General features: G+C 32.9%; 3 protein-coding genes across 3 annotated transcripts; 2 read left to right on the plus strand and 1 right to left on the minus strand.

The window, feature by feature from the left end:
• Positions 1 to 18: 18 nt before the first annotated feature.
• LOC106398457 (zinc finger CCCH domain-containing protein 52) lies at positions 19 to 1,395 on the minus strand. The gene is made up of 2 exons (XM_048746703.1): positions 1,113 to 1,395; positions 19 to 893 (listed from the first exon to the last, which is right to left on the minus strand). Exons 1-2 carry the CDS (start codon positions 1,189 to 1,191, stop codon positions 640 to 642), a joined length of 333 nt encoding a protein of 110 aa, XP_048602660.1. The 5' UTR covers positions 1,192 to 1,395; the 3' UTR covers positions 19 to 639.
• A 621-nt stretch (positions 1,396 to 2,016) lies between these two features.
• LOC106398458 (F-box protein At1g30790-like) lies at positions 2,017 to 4,374 on the plus strand. The gene has a single exon (XM_048746704.1). The coding sequence runs from the start codon at positions 3,073 to 3,075 to the stop codon at positions 4,279 to 4,281; it is 1,209 nt and encodes a 402-aa protein (XP_048602661.1). The 5' UTR covers positions 2,017 to 3,072; the 3' UTR covers positions 4,282 to 4,374.
• Positions 4,375 to 8,995: 4,621 nt separating this feature from the next.
• Positions 8,996 to 12,114, plus strand: LOC106399861 (myb family transcription factor PHL5). Its single transcript, XM_013840306.3, has 7 exons — positions 8,996 to 9,893; positions 10,044 to 10,275; positions 10,593 to 10,669; positions 10,745 to 10,784; positions 10,878 to 10,932; positions 11,156 to 11,225; positions 11,625 to 12,114. The coding sequence occupies exons 1-7, from the start codon at positions 9,471 to 9,473 to the stop codon at positions 11,853 to 11,855; spliced, it is 1,128 nt and encodes a 375-aa protein (XP_013695760.2). The 5' UTR covers positions 8,996 to 9,470; the 3' UTR covers positions 11,856 to 12,114.
• Positions 12,115 to 12,237: the final 123 nt, after the last annotated feature.

A 12,237-nucleotide genomic window follows, 5' to 3' on the forward strand; every position in this document is an offset into this window, starting at 1 on the left:
ACTACATATAAATTGAGGATATTCTCTTTATTTAATTTAATTTTGTAGTTTACTATTAATTTATGTTAAAAATGTCTGATTTTGGTGATTTAATGCGTAAATGTTATATTATGGTGGTTTAGTAGTCTAAATCACTAATTAACATAGCCATTTTAGATTACTTATAATAAAAACTAGTCTAGATGCTTAAATCTTTTGTTCTCAATGAGCCCATTTTAAGATGTTCATGATCTTATTGCTCCAAAAGTAAAGCTGATTTGATGTACTACATAATAATCTCACTCAAAACTTATATAAATATAAAAAATTTCTAGTTAAATCAAGTTTGTGTTTGACAAAAAAAAAAGTTTGTGTTGCACCTTCTTCAATGTTCCCATGATGTGTTCAACAAACTGAGAGATGATGTTCACATCAGTGCTCAGCAAACATCCAATCAATCTTTGCTTTTAAGTTTCAAATTTTAGTTAAATGCACGATATAATTCAAAACAATAATTCAGAAAGACACAACCAATGTTAAGTTTGTAGTCAGACCACACCAAAGCAAAATCCAAACAGTTACTTAATAGAAGAAAAGAAGTAAAAGGTAAACAACATCAAACCATTGAGGTCACTCCCATGGCAGATACCAAACTACTAATCAATCCCGCAGCTCAGCTACACCATGTGCAAAATGGCATCTATCCCCATAATTACACTCCCCAGCAGCAAATTTCTCACAGAGCTCCGATTTGTAAGAGCTCCTGGGAGCAGAATTAGCAGGATCTGATCCAAACCTCCTTATAAGCTCTCTCATCCTCCCATTCGCTTCATTGATCTGATCGTAGTTTCCATCAATCTCCACATTCTTCAAGTTTGGGCCTCTTTCATGATCTACTATCGGTAGTTTAACTCCTGTTTCACGGCAAATCTGTTTGGTACGGTTTCCATCTTTCCCAATTATGGTAGTAACAATGATCTTGGCAGCAACAGAAGCACTACTAGAGGTTTGTGTCTTTTTTTAAGCATCGACCGATTTTTAAGACACTGATTCTAATGGGTTGACTAAACCAATGAACATTAGAAGGGCGAGCAATAGGATAAGCTGTTGAAGGGGTGAATGAAAGGGCTTACCTTGCTTAGGCCTCTTAAATCCAACGTTAGAGTTGGATGATGAGACAGTGTCGCTGTGTCCTCTCTTGTGAGTATCCATGTCTCAGTATTGATGCGAATGAAGCAAATGATGTCGAAACTGGTGGGTGAGAGAGGAAACTTATAGTTGTTCAAGGAAAGATGATGACATCTCTTTTTTTTCTTGGTCAAAACGTTTCCTAACCTTTTATTATCATGTTTCCATATTATCTCTACAATATTAAAGTAGTTTCTTACTCAAATTCATACAGAAGTTGAATAAGAAAAGACTCATTTATAATAGAAATAAAATTATCGCTAGGTGATTACCGGCGTACATGAGCGGAATGAAATGTTGAATAATTGTAATAATTATTGAATACGAACTTTGACCGTTTAACCATAATTATATCATTCATAAGTCTTATATATATTAATCTGAATATCTATTAAATGTGATTTTTACTTTTATGGTTTTTTTGATCATTTGTATTTTATAGATATTCAGATTAATATATATAGAGCTTATGAATGATATACTTTTTCAATGTGAGAATTTTAACAATTTTCGTTATTTATAGTCGTTTTTAAAAATTCAAAATATAATATATACGAAAAAATCTTAATTTTTATTATATGGTATATGATTGTTTAATTTATTTTAATAATATAACATTAAAATTAATGAAAGATATGTAAATTTTTGTCAAATCTTTATTATTAAAATCATTAATTGTCAAATATTTATTTTATTCACTTTTTGTAATTCTGTATCTTTTATTTAAAAAAAAATCATAATTTTAGATTTTTAATTAATTTCATTGTTGGTTTAATGAGAAGTATATAATATATGTTTAGTGGACCAACATATTTGTCTAGAAACTTTAAGAAACATTTTAGTGGATGACACTTGTTATAGTTAAAATGTTGTAATGCATTCTCTTTTAATATATATATATAGGGGATTCGGTCAATACTTTTGTTTTGGGATATCAATGATGAAATATAATTTCATATCTATAAATTGAGATACCTACCTCCTTCAACAAGGCTGGTGAAATCATTTTCTCCCCAACAACTCTGCCAGGCCGTGCCCAGCCCTTCTATGTTTTCTACTACAACCCAGACTCGAAAAACATGAGAAAAGTCAGGATCCACGGTATCGCAGATACTGAAGAGTTCTGGAACCGTTATGGACTCATAGACGTTTGTTGCGCCTCTTTCTCACCCCAACACGCTGATAGTATTGCTTTTTTATAAATGTGTTTTTATGTGTAAGAGCTTGACAAACAAAACTCGGGGGTTTTTTTTTATCGATATTTATGCAGCAAACTTGTTTTTGTTAACTTACTGACTGGTAATGATTTGCATTTGTTGACGAGTAGATGGGTTTTTTTTTCTTCTTTATTTTGTTTATTCTAGTTCGTTATTTTTTTTAACCGGACACAACTCTTTACTTATTTGTATACTTGCATGTGTATTGTACGTAATATATGCACTAGTCACTAGATTTCATTCAACTTGTCTTGCTACTGTTTCTCTGTTTGAGTCAATGATGTTTGGTTGCGACATGCAAATCTGATGCGGCTTGGGATACACTTTTAAAAAGGCTGGGCTGGCTTCGATCTTCTCAGGAACACCGGAAACACGCAGCAAGCAAGGAGTCTCCAACCATGACTTTTTTTTGTCGATATCTCTTTTTCTCATTTTCCTCGTGATCAAAACTTTGAAGCCGATTCGTTAGCAAAAAGAACCCTAAGCTAAGCGGTTCATCTGTAATGGTCTCATCTTTGGGTTAGACTTGAGCCCAACGCCTTTTAATTTTAAAATAAGTGTTACGTGCACACAAAAAAAAAATGAAAAAGGAAACTCTTTGCTTTAATATTCTATCAATCTTCTTTCTTCAACTCGAATTAAGGGTTTCGTTCGAAGTATCTTGTAACCGATAGCTACGTTTACTGCAATGAATAGCCATCACAAAAAAGAACTCTTCGAGTCCAGGGACGAAGGGGACAAGAGCCCCCCAGGTAATAAGCTACAACTCCTCCCTTTAGATATGGAGGTGGAGATACTGACTAGATTACCTGTGAAGTCTCTTATGAAGTTCCTATGCGTGTCCAAGACTTGGTCTTCCCTTATCCGAAGCCAAACATTCGCCGCTTCTTACTACGCTAGGTCCTATGAGACGCGTTCAAGGTTTAGGGTATTCGTCCATGGTGGTGCCCAGCGTCTCCTCATCTTCTCGGGAGAGGAGGAAACTTTCTCTTCTTCTTTGGATGCCAATCTAGACATGACAGTACCCTCAGTGACCTTGGCTCTCGGCGGCTCCAAGTGTACTTCCGTCCACGGCTTTTTCGGCTGTTGTCATGCTTCAAATTTCACTATATGTAACCCTAGCACGGGGCAAATCATTACCTTTCCCTGCAAGGGACCGTACACATCCTTGGGATACGATCCTGTTGATGATCAGTTCAAAGCCTTGACCCTGGTGCCAGCTCTGTATAGTAACCCTAGTTTCATAGTGCACGAGGTTATAACACTTGGAGGACGAGGAGGAAGAGGAGTAGTATCTCGTAGTAATGTTACCTCTCCAACTTATTGCCCTATGACGAAGGGACTAAACATTAATGGTTTCATGTATTTTGGTGCTTGGGCTCCAAGTCACAGAACGACTCCTGTGTTTGTGTGTTTTGATGTTAGATATGAGAGGATACTAAGTTTTATCACAACGCCTAAGGATGTCCTGGTTTGTGAGGCTTTTTCAATATTGATAGAATACAAAGGGAAGCTAGCTGTCATCGTACCACGCCCTTCTGGTGATCCTTGTTTCGACTGTTTTGATCTGTGGATACTGGAGGATGTGACGAAACATGAGTGGTCCAAACAAACATTTGAGCTTCCCTTGTCTCTTCCCTTCACTGCTGGAATGGGTAAGAGAATGATCTCCCAGGGAACCAACAAGGCTGGTGAAATCATTTTCTCCCCGGCAACTCTGCCAGGCCGTGCCCAGCCCTTCTATGTTTTCTACTACAACACAGACACGAAAAACATGAGAAAAGTCAGGATCCACGGAGCCGCGGATACTGAAGAGTTCTGGAGCCGTTATGGACTCACAGGCATTCGTTGCGCCTCTTTCTCACCCCAACACGTTGATAGTATTGCTTTTCTATAAATGTGATTTTTTTAATTCTTCTCTTTTTAAATCAAATATTTATGCAGCAACCTTGTTTTTGTTTTTGTTATCTTTGTGACTGTGTAATGATTTGCATTTGCTGACGAGGCGATGGTTTTTCTTTTTTTCATTCTTTTGTAGTCTTTATTTTGTTTATTCTAGTTCCATAGTTTTAATCTGATACCCAATAAATACCCCCATGCTAGAACCATGCCACCCCTGTGACTGGCTCACATTTCTTTCTCTCTTGCATATGGTGGGTGGCATTCATGTTTGCTATTCCGTTCTACTGCCAACTCCCTGTTCCTTGTAATACTACCTTATGTTAAAGTCAGATAATTCGACAAAAATCTTTTGGTCCTCTTTTGTACATCAGAAGCTAAGCTAACATAACAAAATCACACTTTACTATAGATTCAAACGGTATAATAAAGGTGGACGTCGAATCTTAATTAGACCACATGAAACTTATATTTCAAAATATTTGAATTTGCTTACTTGTTTTTTTATCTATTTTCTCAGTTATTTATATTTAGATATCACATAAGATTGAGCATAACGGACTCGTAATTAAATTTGATTTTGCCAAAAAAAACTTATAAAAAAACAAATTACTTCCAAGCTGCACCGCTCCGCAACTAGCTCGTGGTCCTGTGATTATTAAAGAAAATAAATACAGGGATATATAGGGGAAACAAATTATAAAAGTTGATATAGTATATTTATCTCCACTGACAAAATAAACCTTCGTATAAAAAACGAACCAACTTTGATATTTATAAAAGTTGATATAATGCTTGCACCCCTTAAACTATCACCAACTTTGATATTTATTGATGTTGCTTGTTTCTTCTCGAGTCTTTGCTCTTGACCATGCATGCATCACCTGATCAGCATAGCGGTTTAGAAAAAGATCAAGAATCACATGCCAAAGGTGAAGCCTAAATTTTTTTGTAATCTGAGCTCAGTTAATGTATACGAACCCATCAAAATAAACAATCACAAGGCTTTATCCGGGTCTTGTGTAGTCTGAAAAAAGAGTCCTTTGGTATAAAAGATTTAATTGAATCTCTATTTAGACAAAACTATTTATAAGTATAATAATGTCAAGTGTTGGCTTTCTTTAGTAATATAGTGGAAAATTTCTTATGTTGATTTCTGTGAAATTTTTCTAAACGACATTTGTTTTGAAACGGTACACAATAAAATAACGACCATGCTTTAAAAAATGAAAAATTGAACTCGTCTGTATTCAATCAACCCATGGATCAGTTTTAAACTACACAAGTCATAAATCCAAAAATATATAAGGATTCAAAGAACCCTACTTCCTCCGTTTTTTTATATATGACGTTTAAAGATTATGCACATAAATTAAAAAAACATTTAATTTTTAAACAAAAACATCATTAATTGTTTATCAAACCACAATTTAACCAATAATAAAATAGAAACTATAATATCATTGATCATCTAGCATTAATTAGTAATAAATTTTATATAGAAAATTGAAAACGTCAAATAATTTGGAACAAAATTTTTTTTCTAAAACGTCATATATAAAAAAACGGAGGGAGTATTTAATAACACTAGTTTTTGGAGACACGGACAGTTGTTTCCTTCAATGACTGTTGGGAATACATCACAGGAGAGGGAGAATCATAAAAAAATAACTAAACCCTAAACGGAGAGGTAACTTCGAAGCATATATATGTGATTTCTCTTGTGAGATTTACGAGTTGTTTGATCATATGTCGAGGTAATATTAAACTGTAATCAGGAAATTAGTATTTTATTTGTAATTCCAGCTACAGATCGTGATTTTAATATTTAAGATTAAAATACTCTTGGAACTTCTTTTTCTGTAGAACTTTTAAATTGAGGTCAAATTTCTTCAAATACTGCCTTTAACAAAGTCTCCCCGAATTTTTCCCTAGTGCCAACAAGGAATAATATTTACGCGAATAGATAAACAAATTTACCTCGTTGTCGAACATTTTAAACGAAAATTATTGAATTAAAAAGTATCAAATATTTGTGAGGTTAACACGCGTCTGGGGGCCATCTGTATGCCTAGCAAAGACGAATATAAGTTCAAATTATATAAAACGAATTAAGAAATAAAATAAGTTAAAGACTTGTTTGAAGAAACGTAGTTAAATTAATAAAATAAAAAGTGGGAAGTGCAACTTGTAAGAACAGTATTGGCCTATTGGGCATTATTTTAACACGTAGGGAGAATCTTACAGTTGTTCCACTGTAGCTATCCATTTTATATTTATTCATTAATCAGAGGTCCACCTTCTGTTATTGTCAATTACCAAACTTCTCATTTCTTGGGGCTATGACTTCATCTTTTTTTTTTGTAAAAGAAATAGCCGTCTAAGAAAGTAATAATAAGAGAGTAAAATCTGAAAATAAAATATAAGAGATAATAATATAATAAGAGATTGTAAAATAATCAATGTATCTATAATATTATTAACTCCTATTATTAACTAAAATCTGACAAAAAAGAGTTACATTTACAGTGTATGTCACTGTGGCTTGGGAAGATTGAGTTGTTATAGCAGAGTTCTTTTTCATGCCCTAACGTTTGGTCGGTTCCATCTTATTTTTATCATTTTTTTATATAATCCTTCTAATATAAAACAATCTCTAATATGTATTCATTTAATACTAATCATACAAATTTTAGCTGATTACGTCTATTTTCTTTTCTTTTGGCACAACCACCGTCTGTTCAAAAGAAACATTTAAATTCAGAAGAAAACAAAAACTATTCATCGCCACATAAATTCGTGATGTTATGTTTCCACTCGTAACAAACCCTTTAACAAAAAAAAAAAAAAATGTTTCCACTAGTAAAATTAATAATGTATGTATAAAAATTTGTTCAGGTCAAATCTAGTATAGCTTGAATGTTTTCTTGTACAGATAAATATTTGTTAACGAGAACGCCTTCGTTAGGTTGATGCGTTCATGGAAAAGCAGCAACCACAGGTATATATCGATTATATAAAAAACTTGTGCGTGAATGTACGTTGAAAGATGGTACAGATAATCGGTACCTTCATTATAAAAGCTATTAACAAAAATATTTGAATTAATCTAAAGTATAGAAAGGAACTCGATACTGCTATATTTCTTTGTGGTCTTACCTATAGTTTTTATTATTAATATATTTTATTGTTTGGGTGCGGAATGTGGTAGCCTCTAAACGAACTTTTGGAAGTGGAATCTCTCAATGAATTTTTATACTATATAAAATCTGATTGGCGCATCTACCAATTATAAAATGATACATGATTAAGATAAAACTGCAAAGAAGATAACGAAATTGCATTGGACCAAACAAATTTTTTTGAAGATGGGGAGCCAATTTTATTCATCCTATCCAGAATAATTCGATGTCTATTTAGACAGTCAATTTCATGCTCCTCAGAAAAATAAGTGTGAAATTTATGCGAGAATCGCCGTTATAATTATACTATTAAGCAAAGATGCCTATGTAAAAAATATTCTCCCATATCTTGGGTAGAACAAAATAAAATTTAGAGTAATTATTAATTTATATATATTCAGTGGTCCTAAGTGTATTCCAAACCCAATCAACCTTTAATTTTGACAAACGCAGATTTATTCTGATCCGGCTTTGAGTTATTAATAATTTAATATATAGTATTATATACTAATTTTATATCAATATTTATACAATTATACCTATCAATGTGGGTGTGTTTAAATACAAATTTTAAGTTTCAAACCAAGACATCTCTCCAAAGATTTGTTAATCACGGTATATAGGCAAATTATTTCCATTCAACTAAAATATTTAATTATATATATATATATATATATTAAACTTTTATTAATTGATAATCCAAAATAACATTTAAAAAATTCTTCAAAAAATAACACTTTAATTGTGGTTTTGAAGGTGCATGTAGTTTTGCACACACACCAACTACACAAACGATGAAAGGTGTATTGGCCAACATCAAATCTCTTCTTCTTCTTTTTTTTTTTGAATCAAATATCTTCTTTATGTTATCTTTATTTTTTTGTCATCAATTATGTTATCTTTATTTAGCTGAACTTGTTTTAAATGAGACATGAATGTTTGAATCGCTCTAAATCAGATACATGTTTATGAATCGTACGTCTTTCCGTTATTTTCTTTCTTTATCATCAATGTTGTTTTACTCTGATCTCTCAATAAGGTATGAGCTTTTGTAATAGTACAAAATAATCATCGTTAAAGAGAGTGTGTCGATGTAAGATATATAGCCCATATGTATCTAAATATCTTCTGAATTAATAAAAATATTCACATATGATACAATCATCTAGTACAAATTAAATCCGTACGTGGAACATTTACTGTTCTATAAGTGATCCAAGTCTGAAGCACAGAAAATGGCTTGCATATAATAATGTGTAGATGTATGTATGGTTTAACAGAGTAAGTTGGGGTTCGAAAGTGAATTAATAATATAACTGATTTCCGTGTGATCTTAATACTTTTGTGCGCAAAATCTTTTCTAATATTTCTTTTTTTTTTGTTTGAAAAATCTTTTCTAATATTTCTTCAAAAATAAATATATATAGACATGAATAAACTGTCGAAGATTTTATATATTTATGTATATATATACGCATGGCGTAACAGGATCCATTAGGGTTCTATAATGAACTAGTGCTACTAATTAAAATCGATTTCCTTGCGATCTTACTATATTTGTGAATAATCTTTTTAAATGTTTCCACAACTGCAGAAGAATAAAGACAAGGTCTACGCAAGTGGGAATTAATTAATCTTAATTCTTATAATATTGTTATTGAAATAAGAATTTTAATTTGGACTTTTGCAACTTTACAATTATGGCCATTGGATAATTAAAAAATGCGCACTCCTATCCATTTTGAGAATAATCAAAAGAAAAGGCATTGTCTATATCAATACTCATCCCTCTTTGCACCTGAAGACTTTGGATGAAAACCAAAAAGTAAAACACTTTGGATTTCATTTCGATCGTTTACTCTTCCGATTTTTTGTTTAACAAAATCTTTTTTTTTCAGCTACCAACTATTTTCTCCCTATCGTTCAATATTTCATTGAACGTGCAACAAGATCATAGGTTTCTGATACAAAAGTGGCTATCCAGGTCTCTCTTGCTTGGTCTTTGATGGATAACATCAATTTTGAAACCTCAAACGCTTCACAAGGAAGCCGGCTACACTTGCACTCGCAATCACAACCGCCCCAGCTGTTTAATTTACAAGACGTGAATATGAACCATTACAATCAATCATCTCCATGGACCAGCGAGACGTTCTCGGGTTATACTCCATACGATAGCACAGTCAATCAATCTCTCTCCGTGCAATGTTCGTCTTCAAAACCCTGTCATGCCTTGTTTCATCCTTACCATCATCAATCTTCGGATCATCCATCAGTAGACCAATCCCAATCGATGGTTCCTATGCAACTTCTTCAGGATCAATATTTAAAGCCATTATATCAAAAATCATGTGCTAATGATTTCGCCGCAACAAATGCTTCATCATCCTCATACTCTCTTTCTTTTGATGCAAGTCAAGATCCACAAGTATTCCACAAACTCCAACTTTTTTTTTCTTTTTTTTTGGCCACATGTCCATAAGCTTAATCAAGTTTTGGTCGGGAAAAATGTATTTCGAAAACCTTTTCTCTTATAATCTTTTTTATAACAATGATGTTTCTACTTGATGGTTTTCAGGAACTATGCAGGAGGACCTACAGTACTTCTAATGTAACACAACTTGATTTCTCATCATCACATCACCAAGCTAAGCAAACACATCCAAGATTTTCTTCTCATTCCTTCTCAGCCCATGGAGGCTCCATGGCTCCTAATTGTGGGACGGTTGGGAACAAGACAAGGATAAGGTGGACCCAAGATCTTCATGAGAAGTTCGTGGAATGCGTTAACCGCCTTGGTGGTGCTGATAGTAAGTTAACGAGACTTCGACTTTAGAATTAGAGGAATTAAACAATTAGTTATCAATCAGTTGATCTAGTCACTTTGCTTAAGCATGCATAAAGTTATGATTAGATAGCATTTAGATGTAACAATGATGATTTCATGAGATCAAATGAATCTTATGCGCTATCATATAACACCATATGTGTGGGTTGAAAACTTTATTTTGAAGCAAATATGCGCATTATATGGAAAAATGAATTGATATATGCTTTAAAGATAAAAGTGCCCTTGTTTCTTTGGTGGTACGCTAAAAAGTGTAATAACTGGTGGGAAACTATGCAGAGGCAACACCCAAAGCGATACTGAAGCTGATGGATTCTGAAGGACTCACAATATTTCATGTTAAAAGCCATCTACAGGTTAACTTTACTTCTTCTCTCTTTACTTTAAAAAAAAAGAAGTTTTAATTCAATAGTTCTTGGTTAAAATTTCAGAAGTATAGGATTGCGAAATACATCCCTGACTATCAAGAAGGTACTATAAATAAATACTATCACTATACATTCGAATGTGATAAAATACATTGATAATTTGGGAATAATGTAAATGAGAATTTTGTTGGTGCAGGCAAGTTTGAGAAGGGATCTTGTTCAAAAGAGCTGTCTCAGCTTGACACAAAAACGTATGTTTTTTTCCCTTTTTTATATGGGTACCAAAAATAATATTTTCTTTATTACAAAATATGTAGCCCTCTTATTTTCCTCCATATAAGTCCAAAGTTAATGACACAATGGCTTACCGTAGCAATGACAACAACATACGATTAACATTATTCAAAAATAATAAAATAATGAGTTGTTAATGATTAAATTAATATTTTGTTTTGTTTTATATCGTGGATGCAGTGGAGTGCAAATTAAAGAGGCACTCCAGCTTCAGCTAGACGTTCAGAGGCATCTTCATGAACAACTAGAGGTGAGTTACAAAATGTAAATATATAACTTTAGTTTATTATATTTTTACCAAGTAAATGCATTCCGATGTTACAGTTTAAGTAGTAGTGTGTGGCATCGAGTGCTTATTCCAGTTTCCCACTTTAGAATTAATATCTGCTTCATTATATTTTGATTTAAAAATTAATATTTTTCTACAAAATATCTTTTTGTTTGACAAATTTTTTTTCTATAACATATCTTTTGAAACAAATGAAGGCCAGCTTTCTAGTTTTGAGATTGTATGTTTGAACATTTTGTTGCTCTCCCCATTTTTTATTTCATATATTTATTATCATCATTCACCAATGAAGTATTTCTCATACTAATCTATACACTTTTTAACCACTCATATATTGATTCACGTGTTTTTTTCCATTAGATTCAAAGAAACCTGCAACTAAGAATCGAAGAACAAGGGAAGCAATTGAAAATAATGATAGAGCAACAACAAAAGACAAAAGAGTGTCTTCTTCTCAAGTCACCAAACGCTGAAGCATCGTTGTCTCACTCTGCTTCTGATCACTCTCCTCCACCTTACTCAATTCAAGATGCAGAAGCCCTGATGCTAACAACTTATGGAGACACTCAATTCCAATCAAAGATAAGCTGAACAATGAGAGATTGGCTAAATAGAAAAGGCCTAATTAAAGCATGTTTTTTTTACTCTTACTCTATTCAAAGTACTGGTGTAAAGTTATAAGAGTCGCGACAAGAGAATGTCCAAAGTGCTATACACACACTAACACTTGGAAACAGAATCAGGTACTTACATGTGTGCAAGTGGTGTGTGATGGAGTCTTAGTCATATATAGACTAATATATAGATGTGTGTGATTATTCTTAATTAACTATGTGCTTTTAAAAATTCACACGAAGAGATAGCTTCTTAAATTAGTAACGCTACTTTTAACATTGTGCATGAGGAACCCCACGTTTTATCCTTTTCCCTTTCTTATATATTCTACTTTGAATATTCAATTTCTTTTCATCTT

This window comes from Brassica napus, chromosome C2 (assembly GCF_020379485.1).
Source record: "Brassica napus cultivar Da-Ae chromosome C2, Da-Ae, whole genome shotgun sequence".
In the NCBI taxonomy this organism is placed as follows: Eukaryota; Viridiplantae; Streptophyta; class Magnoliopsida; order Brassicales; family Brassicaceae; genus Brassica; species Brassica napus.